Source organism: Carassius carassius, chromosome 26 (genome assembly GCF_963082965.1).
Source record: "Carassius carassius chromosome 26, fCarCar2.1, whole genome shotgun sequence".
Classification (NCBI taxonomy): Eukaryota; Metazoa; Chordata; class Actinopteri; order Cypriniformes; family Cyprinidae; genus Carassius; species Carassius carassius.
This window is the reverse complement of record NC_081780.1, coordinates 72,501-85,000: the sequence shown is the minus strand read 5'-3', so window position 1 is coordinate 85,000 and position 12,500 is coordinate 72,501. Positions and strand designations below refer to the sequence as shown.

Below are 12,500 nucleotides of genomic sequence, written 5' to 3'. Positions count from 1 at the left end.
TCTGTTGTAGATCCGTTCTTCCCGCTGTCATTCCTGGTGAACAGCTGGTTTCCGGGAGCGCTGGACGCGTTCTTCCAGGCTCTGTTCCTGTGTGCGCTGCTGCTCTTCTGGCTGTGTGTGTATCACAGCATCCGTGTGCAGGTGCGCTCTGTGAAGGGCCCTCAGTAGTGCGCTGCTCACCTGTGCTCGTCTCACCTGTGCTCGTCTCACCTGTGCTCCGCTCACCTGCGCTCCTCTCACCTGCGCTCCGCTCACCTGTGCTCCTCTCACCTGCGCTCCTCTCACCTGCGCTCCTCTCACCTGCGCTCCGCTCACCTGCGCTCCGCTCACCTGCGCTCCTCTCACCTGTGCTCCTCTCACCTGCGCTCCTCTCACCTGCGCTCCTCTCACCTGCGCTCCGCTCACCTGCGCTCCTCTCACCTGCGCTCCTCTCACCTGCGCTCCTCTCACCTGCGCTCGTCTCCCCTGCGCTCCTCTCACCTGCGCTCGTCTCACCTGCGCTCCTCTCACCTGCTGCGCTCCTCTCACCTGCTGCGCTCCTCTCCCCTGCGCTCCTCTCCCCTGCGCTCCTCTCACCTGCGCTCGTCTCACCTGCGCTCCTCTCACCTGCGCTCCTCTCACCTGCGCTCCTCTCACCTGCGCTCGTCTCCCCTGCGCTCGTCTCACCTGCTGCGCTCCTCTCACCTGCTGCGCTCCTCTCACCTGCTGCGCTCCTCTCACCTGCTGCGCTCCTCTCCCCTGCGCTCCTCTCCCCTGCGCTCCTCTCACCTGCGCTCCTCTCACCTGCGCTCCTCTCACCTGCGCTCGTCTCCCCTGCGCTCCTCTCACCTGCGCTCCTCTCACCTGCGCTCCTCTCACCTGCGCTCGTCTCCCCTGCGCTCCTCTCCCCTGCGCTCCTCTCACCTGCGCTCCTCTCACCTGCGCTCCTCTCACCTGCTGCGCTCCTCTCACCTGCTGCGCTCCTCTCACCTGCTGCGCTCCTCTCACCTGCTGCGCTCCTCTCCCCTGCGCTCCTCTCACCTGCGCTCCTCTCACCTGCGCTCCTCTCACCTGCGCTCCTCTCCCCTGCGCTCCTCTCCCCTGCGCTCCTCTCACCTGCGCTCCTCTCACCTGCGCTCCTCTCACCTGCGCTCGTCTCCCCTGCGCTCCTCTCCCCTGCGCTCCTCTCACCTGCGCTCCTCTCACCTGCGCTCCTCTCACCTGCGCTCCTCTCACCTGCGCTCCTCTCACCTGCGCTCGTCTCCCCTGCGCTCCTCTCCCCTGCGCTCCTCTCCCCTGCGCTCCTCTCACCTGCGCTCCTCTCCCCTGTGCTCGTCTCACCTGGGCTCGTCTCCCCTGTGCTCCGCTCACCTGTGCTCCTCTCACCTGCGCTCGTCTCACCTGCGCTCGTCTCACCTGCGCTCGTCTCACCTGCGCTCGTCTCACCTGGGCTCGTCTCCCCTGGGCTCGTCTCCCCTGGGCTCGTCTCCCCTGGGCTCGTCTCCCCTGTGCTCCGCTCACCTGTGCTCGTCTCACCTGGGCTCGTCTCACCTGTGCTCGTCTCACCTGTGCTCGTCTCACCTGTGCTCGTCTCACCTGCGCTCGTCTCACCTGCGCTCGTCTCACCTGTGCTCGTCTCACCTGGGCTCGTCTCCCCTGGGCTCGTCTCCCCTGTGCTCCGCTCACCTGTGCTCCTCTCACCTGGGCTCGTCTCACCTGGGCTCGTCTCACCTGGGCTCGTCTCACCTGTGCTCTGCTCACCTGTGCTCCTCTCACCTGAGCTCTCGTCCGCAGGGACAGCGCAGGCTCCTGACCTTCTACCTGCCCAAGCTGCTGGTCGTGGGGCTGCTGTGGCTCTCGGCCGTCACACTGGGAATCTGGCAAACGTGAGACACCTGTGCTGGTTTCTGCTCTCACTGCTGGTGCCTCATGGGATATCATCAGATCTTTCTTCTTCTTCTTAGGGTGAATGAGCTGCAGGATCCCACCTATCAGTACAAAGTAGACATCCAGAACTTCCAGGTGAGCTTTTTTCAGCTCATCATACATCATCTGAAGCTGAATAAATCATCTCTCCATTGATGTCTGGTTTTCTTACATGTGAGGTGCTTGTTTCTGTGTTTTTGATCTAGTGATTCTAGACCCATTCAGGAGATGTGTAATAGCACCCCCTAGTGTATAACAGTGAAAACACTGTAAATAACATGTTTGGTAGGGAAAGAGTTATATTCAAGTGTGTGTGTGTGTGTGTGTGTGTGATTGCTGCAGGGCATGAAGGTCTTCTTCCTGCTGCTGGTGGCTGTGTATGTGCTGTATCTGCTGTTTCTGGTACTGTGTGCTTGCTCTGAGCTCAAGAACGCACCCTACACAGGTAACAGACACACACACAGAGAGAGTGTCACGTGCAGGTTTGTGATCCTCATCTGATTGGTTTGCTCAGATCTGCGGCTGAAGTTCCTGACTGCACTGACGCTTCTGGTGCTGGTGATCAGGTCTGTCAGCATTCAACACACACACACACACACACACACTGTCTCTCTCTCTCACACACGCACACACACTCTCACTCTCTCTCTCTCTCTCACACACACACACCCGTGTAGACGCACTCTTCCACATGTGTGAGTTGTGATGTCACTTCCTCTTCCTGTCTCCTCAGTGTGGTTATCCTGTACCTGAGGTTCGGCTCCAAGGCTCTGCAGGACAACTTTGTTTCTGATCTCTCCACTCACTACCAGAACTATATCCTTCCTCACGTCTGCTTCGGCTGGAACCCATCAACAACAACTGACCAGAAAAAAACGCTTCGTCACAAAAAAAATCGTCACAATTAGTTTTTATATTTCCCAAGTTTTAGTAACTTTACTGTTTGTCTTTGTCAATATATCTTTACAGTTTTTATTTGTTTTTTTTCCATTTTATTTGTATTTTTTTAGAGCATCAAGTTAAACTAAGCACATAGTTGAAAGAAAATAAGTTTAGGGTTTTTTTTTATATTTTATTTTTAGTTAACATTTTTTTATATTAAGTAACAAAAATATTTTAAAGTTCTAGTTATGTGTGTGTTTATTACAACTTTTTACTTAAGTTTTAACTTTTTAATTTAAATTTTAATTAGATTTTTAGTATAGTCTCATGTCTGTATAGTTTTGTATATATAGATTTAGTTAATTATTATAATCCAGGTTTAAAGTCATGCTACTGTATTGTAGTGTTATTTTCAATTAGATTTTATTTATATAACTTGTTTTCATTTTAGTTTTCGTAATTTTGTGCTTTGTCATTTAAATTTTTTCATTAATTTTAGTTGTTCAGGTTGAAGAGGAGTGTTTTGTTTCAGTACGGCTTGAGTTAACTGTTGGAGCGCTGGTTTGAAGTGGTTTTCCTGAGTGTTTCTCCACCAGCGGAGTTCTTGTCCTTCTACGGTCTGCTGAACTTCTATCTCTACACGCTAGCGTTCGTCTACTCGCCCTCCAGAAGCGCTCTGTACGGTGAGTTCATCAGCAGCGCTGTGTTTCTGTGCTGAACCTGGCGCTCGTCACACAGACGTGTGTGTGTGTGTGTGTGTCCAGACTCGCAGCTGAGGGACAATCCTGCCTTCTCCATGCTCAACGACTCGGACGATGAGGTGATTTACGGGTAGGTTCCTCTCATCACGACTCCGTCCGTCCTCTCCATCCTCTGATCCTGATCTGTTTCTCTGAAGGAGCGATTATGAGGAGATGCCTCTTCAGAACGGCCGTGCCATCAAAGCCAGCGGCAGACACCAGGATGAGAGCGAGAGCGACTGAAAGCGGAGTGACTCCGGATCGCTGGTGTGACACTAACAGTGTGTGAATATATCTGAGCTGATGTGTTTCTGTCAGCAGTACTCCTGATCTCAGATCAGCGCTCAAACACTGCTGGACTCAAATATCAATCATCTATATTTTCATTTGAGATAATTAAGCACATTTAACCCCGCGATCGTTAACATCAGCATACACTGTTCATTAACACACAATACCTTGATACTCTTATACACGAGTATAAACATAAAAAATGTGTTTAATTCATATGAAATACTTGTTTTTTTTTTTTTTAAATGCAGTAATAATTTAGAGGTAAATGTGCTTAATTTTCAAGTAAATAAAATACATTAAGGGTCTTAAAATATTTTATTCTTTTGGTTTTTGAGTGACACGTATTGGGAATTTCTAGCCAGTGTTTTTGTGATTGGCCTCAGTTTTTTCTCTTATTAATGACATTAGAGGAAGCTGCTAATGTGCAGATATTTCTATTGATTTCTGGCTGGTTTCAGCCGTTTCTGGAGAGTGTGTGTGTGTGTGTGTGTGTGTGGATGAGAATCTGGGGCCTTGTGTTTCTTTGCCTTCACCGGATGTGGTAGTTTATCATTTCAAAAGCCTTCTTTCCTCACATTCGTGTTTTAATGTGCCTCTACATGTTTTTGTGTATTTCTGATGATTATTTGTGGGTCTGAATCACTCCCAGGGTCCCGCTGAGGACAGAAGTGTCTGTGATTTACACACTTCTGTTGATTGTGTTTAAAGCAGCAGGTTGATGTCTGATTGAGTGTGATGTGACGCTGTGCTTTATGAAATGTCCCAGAAGCACTGTGTGAGGACAGATCGCTGTGCCTTTCGTTCCTGAAGCTCGGTCCTTCACTTCACTGCTGTGACGTGACGTCTGAGCGAATGTGCAATAAACTCTTCAGACATTTGTAAGAGGTGTATTCATGAGCTTTTATTGTACAGAGAGTTTAATGCAGGAATACTGAAGGTTTGATCCAGTCTGAAGAAGCAGCGTGTGTGTGGTGTGACTCTAGATGGCGAGTCCGAACACACTGACGATGCAGTACAAGTGTTTGTTTTCCCATCGGACCGTGCAGCTGCCTGAGGAACACACACACACACATAATGACTTTTTTTTTTAGTGATTGTAAGAAATGTTTCACATTAGGCGATATTTCTGTAACATGAAGCTACATTTATTTCAGGAAATGTCTGTCAGTGACTGAATGAAGAATATGATATTGCAATGATCTCTAAAATGAAATATTTGGTTAATAAAATACACTGTACTTCTAACAACTCTGGTAAGATTCTGTCAGAAGTATGAACAAACGTTGCTCCTAGAACATTACTAGAACATTAATAATGTTCTCCAAACGTCACAAAAATGTTTCTGTTAGATGTTCATCTGATGTTTTAAAATGTGGCTACTTGTTTCAGAAGCGTAACATTCACATAATATGGGCAAAATTATCAAATGTAATGTTTTGTCAATGTTCACATAACCAAGAAAACATTTTTAAAACATTAAAAAACCTGGAAGTTTGAATTTTCAAAGAATATTAGATGTTACATTTCTAATATGAACATCAACAAAGCATTCTCAGAACATGTTTTTTGTAAGCTGTGTAGAACTGCGGTTCACATTTCTATTGGAATAGAACTCAAGACGGTTCTTACCATCTGTAGTATTGTCCCAGAAACATGACGAAGCCGACTGCAATCCTGCACCGTTCTTCTGCATTATAATACACGTGACTGATGGAGACGAGAGCGGACGATCAGTCCGGAGTAAATATAACAAACAGTTCAGACAAGAAATAAAATCTGTTCACCCTCAGGTCACCCGAGATCAGGATGAGTTTGTGTCTTCATCAGGTTTGGAGAAATGTAGCACTGCATCAGTGTCTCATCAATGGATGCTCTGCAGTGAATGGGTGCCGTCGGCTGATAAAAACATCACAATAATCCACAGCACTCCAGTCCATCAGTGAACATCTGGAGAAGACAAAACTTGTTAACTGATGGACTGGAGTGCTGTGGATTATTGTGATGTTTTTATCAGCTCTCATTCTGACGGCACCCATTCACTGCAGAGCTATGTGTCTACAAACCTGATGAAGAAACAAACTCATCCTGATCTGGGATGAGCATATAATCATCAGATGTTGGTGTTTGTTGGAGGCTGACCGATGTATTTGAAGGGTTTGTTGAGTTTGCTGAGCTGACCGAGGCACTGCTCCTCCACACTGGACACCCACTGGGTCACACGCTTGTGTTCATACGGGTGTCTGCCGATCACTGCCTCCAGAGACTGACACGGAGAGAAGAATCACACACACACCAGTAACATCAGTCGAACACACGAGACTCGGAGCTGAGATGAGACTAACCTCCTTCACGATGCTGCTCACTTCATCCACAACGAACGCCGTCTGGAGGAAATCAAACGATAAAAGAGCTCTGCTTCAGCTTCAGAGAAGGATCCTGTGTGAACATTCACTAACTAACGACGAGATCTATGACGTAAACACGCCGCAAGTTCTGCAGCTATTAGCGATTAGCTTCACCGCAGCGCCAAGAATAAAGGCGGGAAATCAGATATATGATTTCTTAAAGCAAACATCATCTCTTTTACTTTGGATAGAGTATATTTCAAACATGTGATCGTCTTTACCTCTTCCGCGCTAGGGTCGTCGTCCATGTTTCGCTGTCCTTGTTGTCGCTCGAAGCCTCGGCGGTTGTCATGGAAATGACGCACACGTCACGACGCAGAGACGACGTAAATCACGCGCGTGCGTTGCTGAAAACATGTCTAGTGAATCCAATGTCTTTGTGCTTTTTTATTCCAATTCCCAAATAATATATTCGACCAACTAAGTTGCCTATCTTTCCTACTAAACTCCTCTGTCTTTCCTGCTAGTTACCTGACGTTCATCAGCAATGTTTTCTTCTTAGACGTTGTGTTTTGTCCATAGTTTCTCCCTCCACACAGTTCTTCTTTGGAATAATGCTGATATAACTCTTAGAATAAAGTCTCTAAATTTTAATTGTATTCATTGTTCTGTTTGTGGTTGATAGTGTGAGTCGCCCTCTTGTGTCGCGGACGCGCTACAGCAGCAGCACAGAGCGCGCGCGTCACATTACGAGTTTACACAGACATACTAATGCAGTTTACACCCGTTAGAGCCACGGAAGGACGTGTCATTCATGAATAAGTCTCATGCTCTGATATTGAACATTTCGATCAGTGTGTGTGATCAGTGTTTGTGTGTGTGTGTGAGCGAGAGACAGCATCATCATCATCATCCAGCGGAGGACAAAGGCGCAGAAATGGGTCACAGCAGCGACTGATGATCTCAGGGTAGGTGCTCGAGCTCCATCATTCGCACATTGTGTTCTAGTCAAAGCGATATTTCACACGATGAACGTGTTTGTGTTCGCGAATCGACTCAGTGCAAATTGTTCTCTCTGTCTGACTCTTCGTTCGGTTTCTGGGTTTTGTCGACACGGATAACGGGATATTGTGCGACACGCGCACTTTTTTGTTGATCGTGTCGATGAGCGAGTAAAACCATTAATTCATTTCCTGAACGTGACATTCACTATTTAAACCAGCTAACGTGGCTTTAATAATAGAAATTCGGGCTGATGGTGGTTTTTATGTTTTATGTGTTACGTGTTTCGTATGGGTTGCATCAAGATGATAACCCACACAAACCGGACACTTTTTCAGTGATGCTCAGTCTCCATGGCGACCAGTGGCAGCATCAGCACCACATCACAGCGCAACACATCAATACCACAGCACATCATCATATCATAAAACATCAACTTCACATTATAACATCACATCATCATCACAGAAAAACATCATTAAGTCAAGTCACCTTTATTTATATAGCACTTTAAACAAAATACATTGCGTCAAAGCAACTGAACAACATTCATTAGGAAAACAGTGTCAATAATGCAAAAATGATAGTTAAAGGCAGTTCATCATTGAATTCAGTGATGTCATCTCTGTTCAGTTAAATAGTGTCTGTGCATTTATTTACAATCAAGTCAACGATATCGCTGTAGATGAAGTGACCCCAACTAAGCAAGCCAGAGGCGACAGCGGCAAGGAACCGAAACTCCATCGGTGACAGAATGGAGAAAAAAACCTTGGGAGAAACCAGGCTCAGTTGGGGGTCAGTTCTCCTCTGACCAGACGAAACCAGTAGTTCAATTCCAGGCTGCAGCAAAGTCAGATTGTGCAGAAGAATCATCTGTTTCCTGTGGTCTTGTCCTGGTGCTCCTCTGAAACAAGGTCTTTACAGGGGATCTGTATCTGGGGCTCTAGTTGTCCTGGTCTCCGCTGTCTTTCAGGGATGTAGAGGTCCTTTCTAGGTGCTGATCCACCATCTGGTCTGGATACGTACTGGATCCGGGTGACTGCAGTGACCCTCTGATCTGGATACAGACTGGATCTGGTGGCTACGGTGACCTCGGAACAAGAGAGAAACAGACTAATATTAGCGTAGATGCCATTCTTCTAATGATGTAGCAAGTACATAGGGTGTTATGGGAAGTGTTCCCGGTTCCGGTTTATCTAATTAATCCATTTTTACTTTTTCTTGAAAGTCATGAACACACTATCGTGGAAATTTATTTCCATTCAATGCTCTTGAAGTTTAACCCAACTATGATGACTTCTGCTTGCTGAGGAACCCTGAGATGTGAAAAAGGTCCATAAATAACACCGTAAATAATCAGTTTGTCATTTTACTAATGAAAAAACAAAATGCTCTTTTATTTTACTTAATTTGCAATGATAATGAATGTGCATGACCCGAGGATGTTGATTTATTTGCGATCTCTCTATATCTTCAGTATTAGTATGAGTTGATGATGAACAGGCTTGAACTGATAACGTGATCGGATCGAGACGCTCGTTGGCTCTTCTCTCAGTCTTTGCTCTGTGTGCAGGTCTCTCTTCTGCTCTGTGCTCCTCAAGCATCACGTCATGTTCCTCAGCTGTGTTCTTCTGCTGTGTCTCCTGCTGCACGTCTGCGGCGGGACGCTTGACCCCGACAGAGAGATGTGTTACTCTCGACAGCATCGGGACGCTGCTGTAAACACACATGTGGCTCTGGATCAGAAGGGAACCGTCATGGAGGCCCGAGCCATGCCTTCAGAGAAAGACTGCATCCTCACCTGCTGCTCGGAGGACGTGGCTCCAGGTACGACACACACACACACACACACACACACACACACACACGCTGAAAATAAACATTCCAATTTTAAATATTTGTCGAATTAGAAATAAAACTCCTCATTCGAATGCAAAAACATTGAATTTGACTTTTTGGTGTGTTCATTCAAAATATTGCAGAAAAAGAGAGCATCAATGTGGAGCAGATGTAGTTTACATCTAAACTGAAACCAAGCCGTTCACACAGAACACAGATTTATCAGATTCCAGATGGACACAAGAGGGACGCATGTTTAGAAAGCCATGTAAAATTAATGCAACTTCAACTTTTAAAAATACGTCTCGAGACTTTATGGCGTTTTTAGTCTTACTGCATCTCATGTTCGCTTGTGGCCTCAGGAGAGAAGCCAAACACTTTTTTCACACTAACTGAAATGACGCCTTCCAGATTCAAGTATAATTCAAATATTGATCATTTGGATGTAGTTTTTCAGCCGTTTTGACAGTTGTTCTCACAGGGCTGAAGTGTAATCTGGTGGTGTATAAACCGGCGGAGCGGCCCGGAGATCTCAACTGTGAGCTCTTCTTCTGTCCGAGCGAGAGAGACTGTCCTCTGATGACCGCCGGCCCCGGAGTCAACACCTACAACATTTTCAAGGGTGAGCAGGACACCTCCCATCAGGAACCTCGCTCCTGTTTTATCTGTAGTTCTTCACTGGTGTGGTTTCTTGGGGACAGAATGATGATGATCAGATCAGATCTCAGTGTGGAGCAAACAAATATATCACTGGATTATTACAATCGATGGTAAAAGGAATGTTTGGAAATGTAAACTGACACCGTACAAACGTTAATGTTTAAGCATGTAAAGATATTCTAGGGAATTGTGTGCTTCTAATTTCACAGCAAGAGTCTATTCTAACATGACAGTGGCTCTGTGTATAATAAGGCAAGGATCAGAAAGAAATGATTGATTGAGTCAGTGTGGAAGAACTCGACTGGTCTGTTGTGACTTTAAATGCACACCAGTTGGTTTAGGGTTAGTTGAATTAAAATGAAAATGAAAAATATTGAAACTAATTCAGAATATTAATAAAAAAACTACAATAGTATCTTCAGTGATAATAAAATAACACTTTAGTTTCTGCTAATAATTTGACTTTTTCAGGTTTAACTCATCCAACAACTAAAGGAAGTGAAAGAATTACAGCCAAACCTGCAGCGCCTCAGCCGACCACACCCAAGACTACACCCACCACTTCGACTACACCCAAGACTGCACCCACCACTTCGACTACACCCATAACTACACCCAATACTACACCCATAACTACAACTACACCAATAACTACAACTACAACCATGACTACACCCATAACTACACCCACGACTACACCCATGACTACACCAATAACTACAACTACACCCACGACTACAACTACACCCACGACTACACCAATAACTACAACTACACCCACGACTACACCAATAACTACCACTACACCCAAGACTACACCCATAACTACACCGATGACAACACCCATAACTACAACTACACCCAAAACTACACCCACCATTAAGACTACACCCATAACTACAAATACACCCAAAACTACACCCACCATTAAGACTACACCCATAACTACAAATACACCCAAGACTACACCCACATCACCTGTGACTACACCCACAACTACACCGACGACTCCAGCACCACCACCAACAACCAGTACCACATCCAGCAGTGAAGCCACCGAAGCAGCACTGACTGAGTCAGAATCAGTAGAGATGCTGGTACCTGTCGCTATGACAACCGCATCCACTACCACGGCAACTAGCACCACACAATCCTCCTCCACTAAAAGCAGCAGCACTAAAGCGCCACGGACAGCCATCAAATCCAACCGTCCCAAGAAACCCAGCAAACCCTCGAGACTAGAAACACATTCAGTGAAGGCCGTCAGATACACAACGATCCCGACGAGCAGCACACCTGCAACTACAACCACAACCACCACCACTACAACTACAACTACAAGCACAGCAGCCGTGATCGAGCTGGAGAGCGACCCGAAGCGCCGAGGTTTCTCTCGAGATCCTCTTCCAGAGAAGCCCAAGGTGTCTCGAGTGATGTGGAAGAACAGCCTGGTGGCCATCGTGGTGATCACACTCATCTTCCTCACACTCATCCTCTCACTGGCGGCCCGTAAAGCCATGGAGACCTTCGACAGACGCCACTACACCCGACTGGAGCTCAACGACCTGCACTACGAGGTTTAACACCACCGACACCACAATCAAAGGAGACATGTGTTTCCTGTTAACTCACTGGGAGAAAGCTTTGTGTTTTAATATTTAGGCTGTGTAGACACTGCACACTGTTGACGCTTCATCTGTGAATCAAGATTGAAGGAGAGAAATCAAAAGCAATACACTGAACTCAGGTGGAGTGAGATGGTGAGCATCACTCCTTCAAGATGTTTCTTTGGCTCATGTTTTGTTTTCTCTGGAGAAACACGGGTAAGAACGGCCTCAGCTGAGTTCTGTCACGTGTTTTCTGGATCCAGAGCACACATCTCCTTCACTAATGGATGTGCACCTCTATCATGAGCTTTCTTTCAGCGAGATCCTCACATGTGTTCCACGTTTTCACTGTAACTGAACGAGCGCCGTGGTGTGAATGTGCTTTTTTTGGATGATTGTCTGCTTTAATGATCACCGAACAACAGCATGAGATTCAGAAATCTGTCCGGTTCATTCAGTTTGGTTTGATCTTATTCTGCTTCAGTATTTTCTAATCTGTTATTATATGTCTGTTGTTGGTATATTTTTGGTGAGCCTTGGCTTTTACAGACACCTTGAGATTAATGTGATTATTTCTCTTGCAAGAAATAAAAATGAGTCTTTTTCAGTCTTTAAAAGATGTGTTATTATATTCTGATTTTAAAACAAAATCATAAATGAAGAGTGGTTCATTTTTATGAGATATGCAAATACACAAGCAACAGAACATGACAGACAATCATTTTTCAGAAGCTCATTTATAATACTTGTTAGTGCAAACAATGATTAATGCTGTTCTTTTGGACTTCCTATTCATCTGTGAATCCTGAAAAATAAAATAGATCACGGTTTGTAGTGTTTTCAACATTGATAATAATCAGAAATGTTTATTGAGCAGTAAATCATCATATTATTCTGATTTCTGAAGATCATGTGACACTGAAGACTGGAGGAATGATGCTGAAAATACAGCGGAGCATCACAGAAATACATTACACTTTAACACAGATTCACACAGAAAACAGCTGTTCAGAACTAATAATATTTTACAATTAATACTGTATTTCTGAAAGACTGGTGAGTTTCTTTCAAATGCCATTTAAAATCTCACTTTTAGGGTATATATACTTAATACAAATACAATTTAATGACGGCAAATGAGGTGTATAATATTATATCTGAATTGCAATGAAAACATTTCCCTTAAACGTGTTTCTTCTCCACTGCAAGGCTGTGTTTCGCCACAA

The 12,500-nt window shown here is 45.4% G+C and overlaps 4 protein-coding genes across 8 annotated transcripts in view; 3 read left to right on the top strand and 1 right to left on the bottom strand.

Annotated features, from left to right (window-relative positions):
• tmem181 (transmembrane protein 181) overlaps positions 1-3,857 on the top strand; it is a 22,796-nt gene extending 18,939 nt beyond the window's left edge. For 2 of the 5 annotated variants that reach the window (XM_059510520.1, XM_059510518.1), the window contains exons 9-14: positions 11-141; positions 1,774-1,865; positions 1,944-2,001; positions 2,248-2,350; positions 2,420-2,471; positions 2,639-2,863. In XM_059510520.1, coding sequence (XP_059366503.1) covers positions 11-141; positions 1,774-1,865; positions 1,944-2,001; positions 2,248-2,350; positions 2,420-2,471; positions 2,639-2,813 — 611 coding nt within the window. In that variant the 3' untranslated portion in view covers positions 2,814-2,863. Of the gene's footprint in view, positions 1-10; positions 142-1,773; positions 1,866-1,943; positions 2,002-2,247; positions 2,351-2,419; positions 2,472-2,638; positions 2,865-3,380; positions 3,471-3,551; positions 3,619-3,685 lie in introns of those variants that run through there. The other 3 variants (XM_059510522.1, XM_059510519.1, XM_059510521.1) reach the window with 3 other exon arrangements.
• LOC132106210 (keratin-associated protein 4-6-like) lies at positions 641-1,759 on the top strand (the record flags this gene model as incomplete). Its single annotated transcript, XM_059511836.1, has 1 exon — positions 641-1,759. A coding segment is annotated over one exon (1,119 nt), but the record flags the coding sequence as incomplete, so codon positions are not given.
• A 920-nt stretch (positions 3,858-4,777) lies between the features above and the next one.
• dynlt1b (dynein light chain Tctex-type 1b) lies at positions 4,778-6,557 on the bottom strand. The gene is made up of 5 exons (XM_059510526.1): positions 6,448-6,557; positions 6,164-6,205; positions 5,961-6,084; positions 5,451-5,528; positions 4,778-4,871 (listed from the first exon to the last, which is right to left on the bottom strand). The coding sequence occupies exons 1-5, from the start codon at positions 6,472-6,474 to the stop codon at positions 4,801-4,803; spliced, it is 342 nt and encodes a 113-aa protein (XP_059366509.1). The 5' UTR covers positions 6,475-6,557; the 3' UTR covers positions 4,778-4,800.
• mansc1 (MANSC domain containing 1) lies at positions 6,224-11,891 on the top strand. The gene is made up of 4 exons (XM_059510517.1): positions 6,224-7,134; positions 8,742-8,995; positions 9,489-9,629; positions 10,139-11,891. Exons 1-4 carry the CDS (start codon positions 7,124-7,126, stop codon positions 11,248-11,250), a joined length of 1,518 nt encoding a protein of 505 aa, XP_059366500.1. The 5' UTR covers positions 6,224-7,123; the 3' UTR covers positions 11,251-11,891.
• The last annotated feature ends 609 nt before the right edge of the window (positions 11,892-12,500 follow it).

What these genes read in the sequence shown, in the direction of transcription:
- dynlt1b (XM_059510526.1), bottom strand. Translation starts at nt 6,474, where the DNA reads ATGGACGACGACCCTAGCGCGGAAGAG. An exon ending in TGAGCAGCATCGTGAAGGAG is followed by an intron (nt 6,085 to 6,163) that starts GTTAGTCTCATC and finishes TCTCCGTGTCAG; the next exon opens with TCTCTGGAGGCAGTGATCGG. An exon ending in CTGGGACAATACTACAGATG is followed by an intron (nt 4,872 to 5,450) that starts GTAAGAACCGTC and finishes TGTGTTCCTCAG; the next exon opens with GCAGCTGCACGGTCCGATGG.
- mansc1 (XM_059510517.1), top strand. An exon ending in CTCGGAGGACGTGGCTCCAG is followed by an intron (nt 8,996 to 9,488) that starts GTACGACACACA and finishes TTGTTCTCACAG; the next exon opens with GGCTGAAGTGTAATCTGGTG. An exon ending in CACCTACAACATTTTCAAGG is followed by an intron (nt 9,630 to 10,138) that starts GTGAGCAGGACA and finishes TGACTTTTTCAG; the next exon opens with GTTTAACTCATCCAACAACT.